The sequence below is a fragment of the Chlamydotis macqueenii genome, chromosome 5, assembly GCF_036417535.1.
Source record: "Chlamydotis macqueenii isolate bChlMac1 chromosome 5, bChlMac1.mat, whole genome shotgun sequence".
Taxonomy (NCBI): Eukaryota; Metazoa; Chordata; class Aves; order Otidiformes; family Otididae; genus Chlamydotis; species Chlamydotis macqueenii.
This window is the reverse complement of record NC_141560.1, coordinates 71,945,422-71,962,074: the sequence shown is the minus strand read 5'-3', so window position 1 is coordinate 71,962,074 and position 16,653 is coordinate 71,945,422. Positions and strand designations below refer to the sequence as shown.

At 65.7% G+C, this 16,653-nt stretch overlaps 2 protein-coding genes across 4 annotated transcripts; both read right to left on the bottom strand.

The window, feature by feature from the left end:
• Positions 1–493: 493 nt before the first annotated feature.
• On the bottom strand, positions 494–5,968 carry SIGIRR (single Ig and TIR domain containing). 3 transcript variants are annotated; one of them, XM_086749044.1, is made up of 10 exons: positions 5,539–5,968; positions 3,555–3,675; positions 3,071–3,257; positions 2,853–2,983; positions 2,533–2,673; positions 2,298–2,441; positions 2,118–2,220; positions 1,899–2,049; positions 1,181–1,355; positions 494–1,043 (listed from the first exon to the last, which is right to left on the bottom strand). In XM_086749044.1, exons 2-10 carry the CDS (start codon positions 3,559–3,561, stop codon positions 841–843), a joined length of 1,242 nt encoding a protein of 413 aa, XP_086605170.1. In that variant the 5' UTR covers positions 3,562–3,675; positions 5,539–5,968; the 3' UTR covers positions 494–840. The 3 variants fall into 3 exon arrangements, with proteins under 3 accessions (XP_086605170.1, XP_086605168.1, XP_086605169.1); XM_086749042.1 differs by having other exon boundaries at positions 1,175–1,355; positions 5,539–5,954; XM_086749043.1 differs by lacking the exon at positions 5,539–5,968 and adding an exon at positions 3,935–4,059 and having other exon boundaries at positions 1,175–1,355.
• Positions 5,969–7,182: 1,214 nt separating this feature from the next.
• On the bottom strand, positions 7,183–15,838 carry ANO9 (anoctamin 9). Its single transcript, XM_086748904.1, has 20 exons — positions 15,789–15,838; positions 15,314–15,372; positions 15,040–15,122; positions 14,714–14,848; positions 14,510–14,606; positions 14,096–14,156; positions 13,409–13,491; positions 12,859–12,963; positions 12,408–12,572; positions 12,283–12,319; positions 11,651–11,762; positions 11,322–11,379; positions 11,040–11,137; positions 10,695–10,861; positions 10,117–10,269; positions 9,820–9,967; positions 9,256–9,375; positions 8,998–9,091; positions 8,769–8,881; positions 7,183–7,939 (listed from the first exon to the last, which is right to left on the bottom strand). Exons 2-20 carry the CDS (start codon positions 15,353–15,355, stop codon positions 7,912–7,914), a joined length of 1,899 nt encoding a protein of 632 aa, XP_086605030.1. The 5' UTR covers positions 15,356–15,372; positions 15,789–15,838; the 3' UTR covers positions 7,183–7,911.
• Between the last annotated feature and the right edge of the window lie 815 nt (positions 15,839–16,653).

Genomic DNA, 16,653 nt, shown 5'->3' with positions numbered 1-16,653 from the left:
GGGCGTTGCGCGCCCCGTTTGGGAAATGAGGTAGAGTAGGTACAGGGGTGGGAGGGTGCGGGCGACTGGGCGGCGCTGCCGGGAGGGGCTGTGTCCGGGGCTGGTGGGTCCCTCCGGCGTACCGGCACCCGGCGCAGTGCGGGCTGGGGTGTCACGGTGCGGGCTGGGGCGTCACGGCGCGTCTGTCTCCCGGCTCCCCGTGTACAAACTCCCCAGCCCTGTGTATCCCCGAAATAAAGGCCTTGAGCGATGCCCACTTGCCTCCCTGCTTGGCCGGCACATGGGCGTGGAGGAGAGGACCCCACGGGACACCGGCCTGCGGGCCAGCTCACCCTGTGGTGCCATCGCCCCGACCCGGCGTCGCTCCAAGTCAGCGTGGCGGGGACGCTGGCACAGGGATGGGACGCGGCACAGCACCACCTGCCCCACTGCCCACGGTGGGGAGAGACTCGCCGGTGGCACCCAGGTCCCCGCAGATGGACGAGACCCACTTGGAGCAGCAGCTTTTTATTGCTACGGGCGTTTCCGTGTGGGAGAGGCTGCCGCAGCCGCTCCCGTCGGACATTTCCCAGCCGCTGAACTGGGGCAGGGGCGCGTTGCATCGCAGAGAGCCTCACCCATCCCAACGCTTTTCCATCACACAGGAAAAATGTCCCTGCTGCCCATGGCGAGGGAGGGGGCCCAGCACTATGGGCAGGGCTGTCCCCTGGTGATGGTTCTCCACCACGGAGCGTGCCGCTGGAAGGAGCCCGCTCCTGTCGCTCTCACTGAGACCTTGGCTTTGGTCCCGTCGTACAGCCCGCGCTCCTCTGGCCATGACCTGGGTACGCGCGGCCCCGCTCAGATGTCGTCCTCCGTCACCAGGCAGTAGAAGTCCGTGCGGGCACCATAGTTTCGTGATCCCAGGTCCGAGACGTCGAGCTCGGGTCTCTGGCCATCCCTCGGCTGCGCGTCCTCCATGGTGCCGGCAGCCGACGCCGTGGGAGCGCGGGGGCCGCCGAGGCGGGGAGGCGGAGGGCTTCTGAAAACGCACCCTCGGAGGCCTGGAAGGCGCAGGGAGAGAGGGTTTAGGGGGTGGGGAAGGGGCTGACCCCCATGGGAGGGGGACGCAAAGCCCAAAGGTGATCCCCAGTGCACATCTGTCCCCCCGAGAGAAGCAGCGCGGGACAAGGACCTGTACCGAGGTCCCCGTCCGGGTGGAGGTCTGTGCTGCTGTCGGGGCAGCTGCTGTGCAGGATCAGCATGGGGTCCTTGTCCTCCTGCAGCTGGGTCTGCGGGTCCCCCGCGGTCCCCTGGAAGGACACCTTGCGCGGCAGGGCCAGGCGCAGCTCCTTCCAGAAGTCGGACGACGGGGTCTGCACGGGGCAGGGAGGAGGTGATCCGCGCTGGGACCCCCCACAAAGCCAAGGCCGGCCCCGCACGGTGCTGGGGAAGGCTTTGTGGGGCTCGGCTCGCTCTTCCCGGCACTGGGAGCTCAGCCAAGGTGAGGGCAGTGCTCCCGGCGTGGCAGCGTGCCCGCACGCTGCTGGAGAAACCGGCCCGACCTGCCGAAAAGCTCCCGAGGGCTCCAGCTCCAGCCTGGCCCCAAAATGGCCATGGCAGCCACAGCCCAAAGCTTCGCCCCGAGAGCTGAGCCTTCACCCCGGCGCCTCGGCCAGGGAGACCCCGGAGCGGCACGGGGCACAGGACCGCGCAGCTCTGGGGAGCGAGCACCGGGTCTAGGGCTGTTTTGGTTGGTTTTTAAAAATTGCCTCCAAAAGCCGAGTGCCCCAACCTGCTTTTTGGGAGGACTGGGGCACAGGGAGCAGCCCCGGAGCGCTGCAGGGAGGCTGACACGAAGGGGGTGCCGGGGATGGAAGTGGGGGTGCCGGCGGGACGGGGTGCTGCTGGGCTCTCACCATGGAGCTGGCTCGCCACACCAGCAAGGTGACCGCGCTGCGGTACTGCTTCAGCAGGCTGATGGCAGGGTGGGCGATCTCCTGGTACTGGCTCTCGAAGACGATGAAGATGGGTTTCTTGGAAAGCTCCAGCAGCCTCCAAAGCCCTTCCCTGTGAGACAGGCATGTGGCAGAGGGCGAAGGGCCCGCTGGCTCCTCTCCGCCGGGAGCTGCTCCTACCTGAAGCTGCTGTTGCACCAGTCTTGTTCCAGGTACGCGACGGAGAGGACCACGATGAGCCGCCGGCACCGGCTCACGTTCATGATCAGGTCGGCCGAGGGCTCTGCAGGCAAAGGGATGTGAAGCCCCCGGGGGCTGGCGTCACCCCTGTGCCTGACCCGGCGCGGGTCCAGCGCCTACCTGAGTTGGGCAGGATGGTCTGCTCGTCCAGGAACAGCTTGTAGCCATAGCGGTTCTCCAGCTGCGGCTTCACGATGAAGTGCACAAACTTTCGGTCATCCGGGGCGGTGGCGTGGGAGACGTAGGCGTCGTACAGCTTCCCGTCTGGGGAGAGCCACGGGGAAAGGGGGGTGTGATGCTGGGGAGGCTTTTCCCAAGGAGGGCACCGCTGCCGTGCCCCTCTGCGGCGCCTCACCGTTGATCTCCAGCTCGCCGTAGCGGTCCCGGTACCAGAGGAGCACGCTCAGGCGGCACCGCACGTAGAGCCCGGCCAGGAGCACCAGGAGCGCCAGGACCAGGAGGGCTGCCAGCACCGCGGGCGCGTGCCCTGCCGCCTCTGCAAGGACAGGGTTGGGCACGGTAAGCACGGCCGGCGGCCCCCGGCACAGCTTCTCGGGGTTTAGTGTGGGTTTGCGGTGGGAGAGGCAGCGATGATCCCCGTGGGGCTGCCGCTCCTGCCCTCCGCAAGCAGGTCCTCCTTGGACGCGCCCCTCGCTGTCCCCAGCATGTCCCTACCCACTCGCCGCAGGGTGAAGGTGGCCGTGGCGTTGCTGACCCAGCAGGCGAACACCCCAAAGTCGGCGTCGTGCGTGAGGTTGAGCTGCAGGATGCTGGCGAGGAGCCGTTCCGAGGCATTTTGGGCAAACCTGGGGGGAGATGGGGCCGCCGTGAGCTGGGCCGTGCGGTGACCCACCCCGACGGACGGAGGGACGTACCCTGGGCAGGCTCCTTACCAGGCGGTGTCCTGGCTGCTCTCGCTGCCCAGCCACTGCCCGTCCTTGCTCCAGGCGGGGACGGGCTCGCAGCGCTCGGCGGCCGCCCAGCGCACCGTGCAGTTCAGCGCTACCTGGCTCCCCAGCGCCAGCTCCAGTGTCTCGTTGGCAGCTGGGACGAGGACTTTGGGGGGCACGCTGCAAAGGTCTGGGGGCACAGCAGGAAGGGGATTTGGGATGGGAAAACTGATCCAGCTCCTGGCTGCGGGGGGAACTGTTGGAGCCATCCCAGCTTCCCCAGAAAAACAAGCTCTGCCATGGGGGTCTGGCAGCGGGCGGCGCTTGCGGCTGTGTTCCAACAAGCCGAGCCGGTTTTCAGGGCTGGGCCGGACCCTCGCTGCCCTACGGGGCGAAGGCAGAGCAGCGAGCAGGAACCCCTGCCATGCCCGTGAGCGAGGGGTCCCGCGAGCTGCAAAGAGGGGAAAGTTTCGGTTTCGCAGCCTACCTGCCATGGCGTGCTCAGGCGATGCGCAGGGCAGCTGCCCGCATCCCCGGCGGGCTGCCTGCGTCGCGGCGGCTTCCGGGAGGGCGAAGTCCGCCTGCCGCCGCAGCAGGGCGGGCTGGGCCTGGAAGAGATGGGAAACAGCTCTGTGAGCGCTGGCTGCTCTGGGCTGGGCTGGCACAGCGAGCGCCTCAGCGGTCCCCACCGCTCCCCGCAGCGATTTGGGCCAGGGGACGGCGGGTGCCGCTCCGGGGTAAAGCCAAAGCCACGTCCCCACCGCGGCTCGGTGGCTGCTGCGTCACCTGCCCTCCCTGCGCAGCACGGACTCGTGGCCTGGCGTTCCCCACCGTGGGTTTGCGGGCAGGAGGTGATTAATGACCAACCGGGGGCTGCGGGACGTTGGAAACGTGGCTTCGGCTCAAACCAGAGCCCAGCGAGGCGAAACGAGCCGCGGCCGCAGCTCAGCCGCGGGCAGTGCACCGCGTCCCTATGAAACCCCAGCGAGCTGCCCGCGCCGCTGCGTCTGGAGGGCTCAGCGGGACAACTCTTTGTGCCACCAGCACCCCGTCTCGGCCGCAGTGCTGCTTCCAGCCCGGCGTGCCCGTTGAAATTGCTAATTAAACAGCGGGGCGGTCTATTTATAGCAACACAGCTTCTTATCTCGTGAGCTTTCGTAGTGTTGAGCCGAGCCCAGCGCGCTGGGAGGCTCGGCGCCCTGCGAGAGGCGTAGCCGCGCACGGGGGCAACGGTGGCCGGGGGACCGTTCCCACAGCATCGTGCAACTGGCGCGGTGCCACCGCAATAGTCCAGCGGGATGAGCGGGGCCAGGGAGGACACCCCACGGGTAAACCGCAGCGGCGCGCAGGGCACCGGGAGCAGTCGGGCTCCTCCGCCCCAGGCACCCGCAGGGCCCTGGTGCGGGCGGTGTGTCCGCTGCGGCCGGCGTGGGAACAACAAGGACGTCACGTTGCCTGCGTTTCTGCACGGGAGCAGAACCGTAAACACGTCCAGCGTAAGTGCTGGGCCGGCAGCACTGGAAAAAACCAAACCCCTCTCGCTGCCTCTGCCCCAGAGCTTCGCGGCTCTGGGTTGCAAACCGGTTGTGGGTAACGGCGGGGCTGCTGGGGCCGGGCTCGTCCCAGGCGAACACGCGGTGCGGAAGGGGAAGGGGAAGGGGAAGGGGGAGTTCTGTGGCGCTGCTCTGCCCTGAACAGGGACACGGCTTCCCTTTGGCACAGCAGCGTCAGTGCCAGGCGCGGGGTGGAAGTGGGGGTCAAGGTACGCGAGGGACGCTCGTAACGCGTTCAGCCCGAGCAGCTGGAGGGCGATTTGCACCTGAAGTATTTATTAACGGGGTTTCTCCGTGCCCAGGGAGGGAAGAGCGAGGGACGAGAGGAGCCAGCCCCCCCGGCTTTCCCGTGGGGAAGGGGATGGAGACGCTGCACCAGGCTGGCGCGGGGCGATCTGTGCCCGGCGGGGACGCTCTGCCTCTCTTCGTCCTGCCCGATGGGTCGCTCGTCCGTCATTTCGCTCGGACGGTCGGAAGTAAGGAAGCCCCAACCGGATGCAGACTGGCTGGAGAGCTCAGGGAGGCCCCAAAACCGCCCCGGCCCCGTGGAGAGGGGCAGCCAGCGGCACCATTTGCTCTGGGACACGAACTGGCGAGGGACGCCCGAAGGGCAGCCGGGTGCGGGGCTGGGGGAGGGAGGAGCAGGGCTAACGGGCAGCAGCACACTCCCCTTTCCTACGTCCTGGAGCTGGGGACACCCCCGTATTTCGGCGTTCCCAGCTGCGCGGCGGCAGGCGGTGGCTGGGCTGCAGCATCCCGCCGGGGAAGGCGAGGCAGGGGCGACCCGCAGGGCTGCGTGGCCGGGGCAGCGAGCGGGGCAGGGAGCCGGGGGAGAGCAGCGGGGCTCGCGGGGCGAGGGCGAAACCCTGCCGACCCCGCGTCGGCGCGGGGCGCGAAGCGGAGGAGAGCTGCGTTTACCTTCCGAGCTTCCCCCGCTGCCTCGGCCGCAGGCTTCCCGCCAGCCGCCTCCCCCGTGCGCCGCTTGAGCCGACTGCACCTGCCGGAGCAGTGCTGTTTTTTTCTCCTTTTCTAAAAAAATAATTTATTTATTTATTCTCCCGCTCCCGGTTCAGCCCCTGCCCTTCGCCGCGCTCTCCCGCTGCCCCAATCGCCGGGCGCCAGGCTCACAGGAGGGCTTGGCCGTCCCTCCTGCTGCTCCACCTCCGGCTCCACCTGAACCTGTGCGGGAAAAAAATAAATAACTCCGGCTTTAGGGGAGGGGAAAAAAAAAGATTTAAAAAAAAAGAGGGAAAAAGAAGAGGGGAAGGCAACCCACCGAGCCTGCTGGCCCAGCGGCCCCGGGGAGCCGGGCACGCACGCGTTGCACGAGGCTGGGGAGGAATCATTCCGGTTCTCCGTGCCTGGAAAAGCCCACGGAGGTGTCAGGGCAAGACAAAACCTGCACCCACCGGCAGCACCAGCTCCCCAGGGCGCGGCGGCAGCCGGGGGCTCGCGCTGGGGGGTCTGGGGGTGTTGCTCAACGCAGCGCCCTGGGCAGATCCTGCACTTTGGGGCCACGGTTTGCTGAGCACTGGCAAACTCGACACTCTCAGGCTTCGTTCAGGCGAGTCACCAACGGAGGGAGGTGCAGCGGGGCCGGGCAGCCGGCGGCTGTGCCCGTGGGCAGGTTGGGGTCTCCTCTCCTTGAGCCACCCCGTGGTACCGGTATGACGGAGAAGGAACCGCACACCTGTTCACGCTGTGGCACCCTTGCAGCTCCCGCGTGTTACCCAGTCTACGCCCAAAATCCACCGCCAGCACAGCGAGGCTGCTGTTGTGATTTTGCAGAGCAGGGGATGGGGGCGAGACTTACAAACCTGTCAAAGCTTTCCCGTCTCTGGTAAAGAGAAAAGGCTCTAACGCCTTGAAACGCCGCGGTGGTTTGCCCTGGGACGCCAGAGCGCCGGGGACCGAGCTGCCGTCGCCGGTCCCGTGGTACTGCCTTCCTCATTGACCGGAACGCAGTGAAAAGCCGGTTCCCCGTACTGCAGGCCCGGCTCAGCCGGGCCGCGCGGGCCTGGCGTAAGGTGTGCGGGGCGTCTCACGGGGTGTCGGGGGGCTGCTCCCCCAGCCCACGTGGAGTGGAGCCCCGTGTCTGAGGGCACGTCGTTCCCAGGCCGCGCGGAACGGAGGTGTCGTTCCCGGAGCACGAGTAACGCTGGTAACCCGCTCGCTAAAGGCAGACACGGCGGAGAGTGGAGCCGAGGGGCGGGAATGCCCGTGTATTCGGGAAGTGGAGGTGCTGGCTGTGGCACCAGCCCAGCCCCGGGTGCAACCCCAGCGCTCTGCCCGGACAAAACCCTTCGGTCTGCGGAGCCGGGGGCAAGGGGGCGGCCCAGCCAGGAACAGGAGGCTGGCGGGGCCGGGACGCGGGCTGCCAGGTCGTGTTTCGGAAGAAGAGATGAGCCTCGCTAGCCCCGTCACCCGGGACGTTCTGTGCAGCTCGGGGGTGGTTTTCCCACCGTGCGTGGCCGAGTGCCGGCGCCCACGCTCAGCCCCGGCTCCGGGCTCCGCGCAGCCGGCTCGGCTCCCGCCTGCTCCGGTTACCTGCGCTCAGGCGAAACGAGGTTTGGGGGATGATTTGGGGTGGTGTGGATGGCAAAGGAGGGACACAGGGCTGACACCACTGTGAATGCAGTGGCCCGACGGCAGCTGAAGGTCAGGCCGCCTGCCTCCGCACGGGTGCGAGGTTTATTTAGGATTGTGCTGGCAGGGGCTCGGCTGGGCACGACCGGGGGTGTGGGGGCAGCGGCAGAGGCTGGGCTGAGCCCAGGACAAAACACCGAGTGGTGACAGCAGAAGGACTCCGTGTCTCGGTGGTGCAAGAGCTGGGAGGTCACCGAAGGCAGAGGAAAAAGGGGACAAAGTGCAAAAAACAAGGGCCGGAGAGGGAAGCTGGATCGAGGTAACCGGCTTTTCCGGTGATGCCGAGCGGCGCGTTAAGGCCGTGGCTGACGACGAAGCCAGGTCATCCCCTGCAGACCAGTGTCGCGCCCGCCCATGAGTGGATGCTGCTCCGTGGTTTGTCCGGAGTGCCGCAGCTCTTCCCCCGTGCCTCGGCGTGCTGGGCTGGCGCCGTCCCCGGCTCTGCCGCGGCTTCCTCCTCGCAGCCATGCAGGGCGGAAAGCACCCTGCTCCCGCGAAGCCACCGCCACGTTGGCGCTTCCCAGCTCGGGTCCAGCCCGGCTCCTGTCTCCGCGGGCGGTGCGGCGCGGGTCCCTCTGCGCCCGCGGCACTGCCGGGCTGGGGAGGGGGCTCTAGTCCGTGTTCCTCGTTCTCGGGGAGCGGCGGCTACACCTCGGTGGAGTACTCCATCATGCTGGGGAGAAAGGAGAGCACTGCTGTGGACGGGAACTGGTCGAAGCAGTGGGGGGGGGTATGGAAAAATATTTAGAGTGAGAAGAGGGCCTTTTGCCAAAAATAAACGCGGAAGAATGACATGCTGCTTGTGGAACATCCCTCTTTTGGGAAATCCCTCGTCAGTGGGAAGGCGGAGCCGGAAAGCTGGACTGTGGCAACGTGGTGCTCCCCGAGCCCCGCTCGGCTCGGCTCTCGCCCAGGTTTTGGGGTACCGGCTGGGACAGGGTGGCCGTGAGGAGGGGCAGGCTGAGCCCTCCTCCAAAGCGGGGCTTGGGCCGTGGAGGGCAGCAGCACCAGGGTGGCCCAGCCTGTGGCTCTCAGCTATGTTGGTTCTGTTTCCAGATGAAATACTTCATTTTTTTTTTTTTAAACAATGTTTAAATGGAAAAATTGGGCAAAATTCCTCCTTGTTTTAACTCGGAGCTTTCCTTTTCCTGAAGGACAAGCCAAAGCCCCGCAGACCCTTCCTGTGCTGAGCCCCAGTGCCGAGGTGCCTCAGGTGGGGCTGGTTACCGGCCATGAGGGCCCGAAAGCCGGGCACCTGGGCTGGGGGGCGAGGCCGGGGGCGCGGGGGAAGGGGATGCTCGTTTATGGGTGGTGCAGCCCATCTTAAAAAGGCCGGTTTCTGCTGTGGGTCCCAGGCAGCAGAGGCTGGCCCGCGGACAGGAGCTCCATGACTGTGGTGGTGGGCAACAGCCTGGTTGGGGCTCTGGAGGGATGGGGTCTGCCGGGGGCCGTGCCCCCTCTGAGCACAGCCGCCCCTGGGCACCTTGGGGGGCATCACCCACCTCAGCTCTTTGCGGAGGCTGCTGTGTTTTCTGTCCAGAAATTCGTTCTTGACCGACTGAGGGACGTCGGGGACGTACCAGGCTGCGATCAGTTTGACGCACAGAGCCACGTGCTGTGGGAAGCGCGGGGGCCACGAGGTTAACCTGGCCCGTGCCGGCGGCGTGGGCCCAGCGCCTTCCCCCCACCGCTGTCCCCCCAGTTGCCCCTGCTGCCTCCCTGGGCTCTCACCTCAAAGAGGATGAGGAAGGCGAGCCGGGCGGCGAAGATGTGCCAGAACTGGACCGTGTAGCTGTAGTCGTCGGCGTTCCGGTAATCCCGGTACCTGTGGCGCAGCCCCGTTGGTGCCAGCCCAGGCTCCCCGGGCTCTGGGCGTTGCACCCTGCCTCGGCTCCCACCGCGAGGGTCCGAGCGGAGCCTTGCTCCAAGCCCTTGAGGGGCTCGGTGGGCGGGGAGCGCTCCTGCGCGATGGCTGCGGGCTGCTGTTACCTGCACTCCTTGATCTCGTCCCTGCCGAGGTCCGGCAGCGTTTTGGGCACCTGCGTGTGCGGCTCGAAGTCCTGGGTGCGGAAGACGGAGAGGCTGTGGTTGATGTAGCCGGTCAGGCAGCTGCGGGGAAGGAGCATGTCTGGGCATGTCGGCCGGCGCGGGGGCTGCTCCCCGTTCCCGGCCGTGCCGGGGGCTCATGGCACGCCCTGGCCCAGCGCTGCTCGTGCTGCCCCCTTCTAGGGGACCCAAAGGGTTCTGGTTGCTACAGAGCTGCCTGCAGCTTTTGTTTCTGAGGTTTCCCTGGGGTGTGGATCCTCAGGTGACTCGTAGTATGGCTGAGCACAGCCTGTAGCCTCCCATTTTGGGGGAGCCAGCATCTGTCTGGGGCTCTCCCCTTCTCCCTAGCTACCCATTTTCACAAAGCCTGGGGGCAATGTACATCTCTGAGGCTTCTGTCCAGTTTGACTGAACTTGGCCAGTGAGCCCTGCTGTGGGGTACCGCTCAGCGGCCTCGCGCCTCTGCACTGGCAGCCCCGCGGCAGGCGGGGACGTGGGGACACTCACTCCACGCCGGTGCTGTTCCCTGCCATGCAGGGGCTGTACGTGTACTTGTAGACCTGCGCGGGAATGAAGTCGGAGGTGATGGCGATCACCAGCCCATTCCCGATGACAGCCAGGATGCCGATGGCCTCCAGGACCTGCAGCCAGATCCCTGCGGGAGAGGAGCAGTCGGCGGGGAAGCGGTACCCGTCCCGGGCGAAGGGATGCTCAGGGGCATGGCACCGAGCAAGGGGCTTAGCGCTGGCTCTGTTCAGCCAAGCAGCAGGCTGGAAGGAGGGTGCTGCTCGAGCCCCATCTCACCGATGTCATTGGCCTTCCTGGGCACCATGCGCCGGCTCAGCCGCATCATCTTGATGGCATCCAGGCGGATCTCGAAGAGGTTGTTGCAGAACGCCAGCAGCGGGGCGAGGGGAAAGGCGGCCACGAAAATGGTGGTGAAGCTGTACTGGATCACTGCGGAGGGGAACATGCCGGGTACTGGGGGGATGTCACCGCGGAGGGGACGTCCCGCAGGACCGTGACGCTCTCTGGGTTTGTCCTGCTTTGTGGCTGGTGTCAGAGGGCCTTGCCGGGGCGATGGGGGGAGGCAGACCCGTCCTGGGGACCCCGCAGGGGTTGAGCCTGCCAGGCAGAGGGGCTGCCCTGGCCCTACAGCCATCGCCTTGGTGCTCCCGGGAGGAGAGGAGGGTCCCAGGCAGGGGCCCAAGGCCAGCGGTTCCCTGCTCCCCCTTGTTTTGGGAGTTGTCTCCCCGGCGTGCCAGAGCTCCTGGAGCAGGGCTGGCTCTCAGAGCTCTCCCTTCCTACGGGCTCCCCAGCATCAGGCGCTCTTCGGGCACGCGGCTCTGCCCAGCTCCCCTCCTCGCTCAACCCCTACGTACCCATCTCCAAGAACTCATCAAACAAGCTGAAGACGTTGACCTCGTTGAGTCGGTAGTTGCTCAGCCACTGCCTCTTGCAGGGGTCCTCGGCCTCCTCCTCCTCTCCCAACATCATGCTTCTCTTCTTGGGGCGCTGCCGCTTCTTGCGCAGCTTGTAGGCTAGCCAGCTGCAAGGGGGGGAGCGATTTGTGCGGCTGCCCGTGAGGGACAGCGGGACCGGGCTGCTGCCACCGACAGCCCCGGAGACCTGGGGCAGGGGAGACGAGGAGATCTTGGCCCAAAGAGCGGGCTCCTCTCTGTAGGAGATGGGAACGCGCAGGAGCGGCAGGCGGGAGGAGAGCTTACGGGACGAGATACTCCATCACGTTGCTGATGGTCTGCTTGAGCAGCATGATGATGGCCATCTGGATGAAGAGGTCGGTGATGCAGCCGCTGGGGTGGCACTGCCAGGGGACGAGAGCAGGGGAGTTGTGCACCGCGAGCAGGGTGGCCCGGCCTGAGGGGCCCTTTGGCCGAGGCAGGTACTGTGGGGGGGACCCTGAGATTCCCAGAGCCTTGCTGGGCAGCGGGAAAGGAAGAGCAGGACTTGTTGAGAAGCTCTCTGACCCCGCACCACGAGTCCCTCACCTCCTCCAGCCTCCACTTGCCAGCAATGCGCACGTAGTTCCCTGGGTGGCCGTTGATCCTGAGCAAGGACAGCGATACCTGTTGAGCCCCGCGGCTGCCCCCCTTGGATGAACATTGGGGTGCAGGACGGAGGGCATCATCCTCCCAGCACTGGTGGACAGGCTTCCCCTGCCCGCCATGCCCACGGGGAAAAGTCATGGCCCTCCTGGGGTCCCAAATGGGGTCCCAGTGCCTGTCGGGGAAGGCAGGGGGACTGGGCTGTCCCGAGACCCTGGAGAGAATTGGGGGTGCATGCCCCAAACCCAGGATCCCCCCCAGCCACCGCTCACCGTCCCAGGAAGAAGGCGATGTAGATAAGCGAAGAGAAGTTTGTGAAGAACTGGAAGGTGAAGATTTTCACGGTGAAGTTGTTCTCTCGCTGGGAGAAGGTCCGTGGTTTCTCTGGGGGAGGGAGCGAGGTGCAGGGGCATGGTCACGGAGCGGTGGGGCCTTGCCCTGCTCCCCCTCGGATGCCACAGCAGCCCTTTGAAGGGTGGAAGGGTCTCTGCCCCTCGTGGAGCTTCCCTTGCCCTTCCCCTGAGCCCAGCTAAACAGGGAGGTCCCTCAGAGCCACGCGCTGGGGTAGAAGGGCCCTTCAACTGGGAGGAAAACCATGTTGCAAGCAGCTGTGGTGGCTTCCTGCTCACGCAGGGTCCCAGCCCCGTAGGGTGACTGCCCCTCCGAAGCGCAGTGTGGCTGTGGGACAGCCAGCTGGCGTGTGGGACAGCCAGCTGGCGTGTTGGATGCAGGTGAGCTTGTGTGCTGGGGGGCTGCTGGCCTCCCGTGGGGGCCCGCGTGGCAAGAGCTGCCCAGCAGATGCTTTGTGACGGTGGGGGGAGAAGGGACCAGGAGCCTGGCTGCATTCAGGTCCTGCTGGGCAGCTCGGCGCTGTGGGTGTGAGGTGGCCCCCGGTTTCCCTTACCCAGGTCACAGAGGTAGAGGGCCACGCGCCTGTTGACCTGCGGGGGAGAGGAACAAAATGAGAGGGGAGGGCTGGGGGTGGAAAAGCAAGAGGACCTGCTGCCCACCCCATGTCTTGCCTCACACCTTGGTCATGACGACGATGGTGATGTAGTGCAGCACGGCCCCCGTCATCACTGCCATCGTGTTGGCCTGCTCGCGGAGGAACTCGAAGTCGCTCTGGGTGAAGAGAGCCGTTGCTATCACCCGGTAAATGACCAGCGCGTGGGCGATGCCGATCAGCACGGCGATCTGTGGAGGAGGGCAACAGGGAGGTGAGGAGCCGTGCGTGGAGGGCACGTGCTCCATCCCACCTGAGGACCGCCAGCCCTCTCCCATCAGCGCAGCGAGGTGTGAGCATAGGGAGGCCCTAGGTCCTCGTAATGGGCATGACCCTGCTCTGACAGCCCGGTTTCTGCCTTTGCTCTGGTCATAGGACACTGCTCTGAGGTGCTGGTCTTGTAGCAGGGCAGGGAGGGGAGGAAGAAAGCCCCCGTGCCCCGAGACCGAACCTTCCCATGTTCACCCCGGCACACACCATCGCCAGAACCAGGATGAGTATGATGGTGCTGCGGAAGTAGGAGTGCTGGTACTGCTGGGGTTCGTGCTGCAAATTATTGATCAGCTCCATAGCCAGCTCCTCCTGGAAAAAAAAAAAATCATCAAAATTGGGAAAGAAAGGATCTGGCAGAGCTGTGCCCAGGCAGTGGACAGTCCGGAGGTCCTTGTGCTAACAGACACATGGGATGGGCAGCACCAGGGAAGGACGGGGACAAACACCCAACCCAACCCACAATGGCGTGGCCAGTCCCGGTTGGGTTCAAGCCCTCGTGCAGGTGGAGAGGTGACCAGCAATGCAGAGAGGTGGCTAGCATCTGCTAAAGCTCTGGAGGGCCCTGTCTCTCCCGGGACTCGCCCGGGGTTGCTGCATGTTGGCTTTGCTCTGTGTTTCAGTGTCTCCATTAGTTGTCTACATCTGCAGAGACTCCAGCTGGACAAGGAGGTCCCTGTGACGTGTCCTTGCCATTGGCCCAGCTGGTGCCTGCCCTGACGAGGGGAGCGCGAGGCAGGAAAGGTGCCATCCTCACCTCTTCCTCATCCCACCTGTACAGGTCCCAGTTGGTGACCACGGTGGCTCTCTGCCTCTTCCACAGCTCCAGGAACACAGTGGCTGTGGGGACAAGGCGGGAGCGCTGCGGCACCCGGGGGTGGCTCTGCAGGCGAGGCCGCCCCCCCGCCCCGCCGAGCGGAATGCGTAGTGGTGCCGCCAATCTGCCCGGACCGCCCGTGAGGGACCCGCAGCCCCCTGCGCATCTCGGCGAGCGGGAGGGACCCTGGCCACGCAGCAGTGAGCGTGGGGCCCCGCGAGGGGATGGGGATGGAGGTGTGCAGGGGGGCATTCACTGGGAGGCCAGCTCTGGCGTCCGTGGGGGACGTGGCGTGAGGCGCAGTAAGCACCGGGGCTGTTCTGCTGCGGCGGGCGCGTCCACGCGGTGCCAGCCAGCCGCGTTGCGCTGGATTCGTGAGGAATACACCTCTGGGTGGAACCGGTACCCTGCACTCGGGCAAGGGGCGTTTGGGAGCAGAAGGAAACTGCTGGGGTGGGTTCGTCCCTTGCCCTGCCTGCAGTGGGAGCTGGTGGCCCTGGAAGCGGAGGAGGTATGGACTGGAAAGCCCTGCATGGTGGATCCGTGTCGGTGTCCTGTTTTCCTCCCCCCAGCCAGGGCGGGCTGCTCCCTCTCGCAGGCTGAGTGCCCCTGGACATGGCTACCTACCCCAGATCGCCATGAACATGGCGAACAGCACCGTCCCCACGTTGTCAATCATGTGGGTGACCTGGGGAAGATGAAGGAAGTGTGATGGGGACAAGGGCTGTGGCCCCGCGGGGTCTGGGGAGAGACCTCGGCGCTCCTCTGGCCGCCCTGGTGCCCCGGGACGGGTGAAGATGCTGCAGGGGGGTGAAAGGCAGGGAGGGGGTGGGCGCTGGGACTGGTGGGTGGCAAACTCTTCCTCGGCGGTGATGGAGACCGTGGTCTGGCTACACCTCCCCGTCACGGAGGCCAGCGGAGCTTTCCTGCGCGCCGCAGCCGGTGTCTGCGGCGGCTTTTCTTTCCAGGGGCGTGGGAGCAGCGCCAGGCGGGAGTTTCCCCATGGCTGCCCTCAGCCCCCCTGGGCAGGGGGCTGCCTACCTTGGCGTAGGTGCAGGTGTCGGAGAGCAGCCAGAATGGGCACTTCTGGTCGCAGAGCGGGCACATGACGGTGTCGCTGGCCTCGCAAATCTCCTTGCTGAGAGAAGGGCGCAGAGGGACCCATGGAGTAACGGCGGCGCAGAGCCGCCCGCGTGGCGACGGCGGGCGACTGGGGCATGTGTCCGGCGTGCCCGGCTGCCTTACCTCACCTGGCTGGAACTGAAAACGGTGATCCCAGCCACGAAGACCACCAGCCCGGCCAGCGCTGCGATGGCCAGCAGGTAGGTGTACCAGCCCAGCCAGGCGAAGTACAGGGCCACCTTCTCGCCGAAATAGCACCTGGGGGAAAGAGGAGACGTGCTCTGGGGCCGGGCTGTGCGGGCTGCAGAACAGCCCGGCGCGTGGGAGAGAAGCCAGGTTCGGACTAACGACTGAAACGAGACCAGGAGCCTGGCACGGGGCAGAGCGCGCTCTGGGTTTGGGGTGAGACCTTGGTTGGGATCTGCTGTGCCTTCCCCCCCCCGTGTTACCTGATCTTCTCAATCGGCTGTTGGCAAAACAGATCTCTCCAGCGAGCCCACTTCTGCTTCAGGAATTCCCTCACCTCTTCCTTCTGCAGAGCGGAGAAGTTGGTCGGGCAGCGGAGCATCAGGGCAGCCGTGGTCCCCAGCCCGGCTCCCGGGCTGCTGGCGGGAGCTTTGTCCTGCCCCTCGTCCGGAGGGGCCGTGGTGTGGCCCCGGGTGCCCAAAGGTCTCCCCACCTCCCCCAGCTTCTCCTGCCAGGCACCTGCGAGCTCGGCCTCACCTCGTGCAGGGGAAACATTGCCTCGAAGACCTTCTTCTTCATCAGGCTGGGCAGCTTCTCTGGCGGCGGAGCGGAGAGGGTCAGCGGAGCTTCGCCCTTGCCCCGTGTGCTCCCTGCCTGGCAGAATCACCCCAAACCTTCGGGGAGCCCTTGAGGGGCCCAAGCAAGGTGCCTGGGAGAGGCTGAGCTGTTCGAAGGGGATGGACACTGATCCTGGGGACACGGGAGAGTGGCGGGGGGCAGCTGGGGCCAGGGCTTTGGGCAGAGGGGGTAGAGGGCTCTTGCTGCTTCCTGCGGTCCAAATCTCCCAGCCTCTGGATGCAGCAGCAAATGCACTTCTGTGCCCAGAGCTGTGCCCTGGCTTCCTTCTCCTTCCTCATCCTCCCCAGGGTGGTGAGCAAGGCAGGGGGGATGCCCGCGCCTGCCGCGGGGCAGGAGCCTCGCCGTGCCTCCAGGCTCGGCCCCGTTTCCTTACCGAGGTCGGGCGTCACCGTGTTCTGCAGGATGAAGTTCACGATCCGTATCCTGAGCAAGGAGAAACGGCGGTTAAAGGCTGCTCTGGGGATACGGCTCGTGTTGCGTGGCCGTGGAAATGGGAGGGAAGGGAGAAGGTGTGCCCCAACATCCAGGGAAGGAAGTGGGGAAGCAATGGGGAGCCAGCTGTGGACAGGGAGAAGCTGGCAGCCTGGCAGTGGTAGGTGACTTTCTCTGGAACACGAAAAGCCTGGCGCAGCTGTGAGCGGAGCTGGAAAATGGATGCTGGTGCGGAAAGCGGGGGGAAGGTGCTGGAAGTCAGCAGCGCAGCCCAGCCCATCCCAGCGCCCACCTGGTGGTCACTGGGATGTCCTGATGGGCATCGGGGTTCTGCAGCCGGCTGTCCGGGTTCCTCAGGAGCCACTGGTATTTCCGGAAGATCCGTTTTGGGGCACGGACTCCATAAAATAGCTTCTTGTCCTCGATTTTCTGGTGGGTGGAAGGGAAGGGCTGCTGGAACGATGCGGGCAGAGCCAGAGGGGCAGGGAAAGGGGCAGAGCTGCCAGGGCCAGGGGCTGTGCGGGTCCCGGGGCTGGGGTCTCCCCCAGCTGACCAAGCAGTTTATCTTCCAGCACCGATCTGGTGATCGGCTCAATGGTTCCGGTCTCTCCCATCTCCTGGGATGCAGGAGCCCAGACCAGGCTTGGATCCTGGGTACCACAAGATAGGAAGTACCTGCTGCCCCTCACCTTGATGGTGAACCCCTTCTTGCTCAGCTCGTCCAGGAACTTCTTCCTCTTGATCTCCTTCTCACTGCCCACCTCATGGATGTCGCTTACCAGGACGAAATCCCACTTCTCGTCATC

What these genes read in the sequence shown, in the direction of transcription:
- SIGIRR (XM_086749042.1), bottom strand. An exon ending in GACCATCCTGCCCAACTCAG is followed by an intron (nt 2,221 to 2,297) that starts GTAGGCGCTGGA and finishes CTTTGCCTGCAG; the next exon opens with AGCCCTCGGCCGACCTGATC. An exon ending in GGACGGGGACCTCGGTACAG is followed by an intron (nt 1,044 to 1,174) that starts GTCCTTGTCCCG and finishes TGCGCCTTCCAG; the next exon opens with GCCTCCGAGGGTGCGTTTTC.
- ANO9 (XM_086748904.1), bottom strand. Translation starts at nt 15,355, where the DNA reads ATGAAGAAGAAGGTCTTCGAGGCAATGTTTCCCCTGCACGAG. An exon ending in TTCAGTTCCAGCCAGGTGAG is followed by an intron (nt 14,607 to 14,713) that starts GTAAGGCAGCCG and finishes CCCTTCTCTCAG; the next exon opens with CAAGGAGATTTGCGAGGCCA. An exon ending in AGCCTCCGCAAAGAGCTGAG is followed by an intron (nt 7,940 to 8,768) that starts GTGGGTGATGCC and finishes CTTTCTCCCCAG; the next exon opens with CATGATGGAGTACTCCACCG.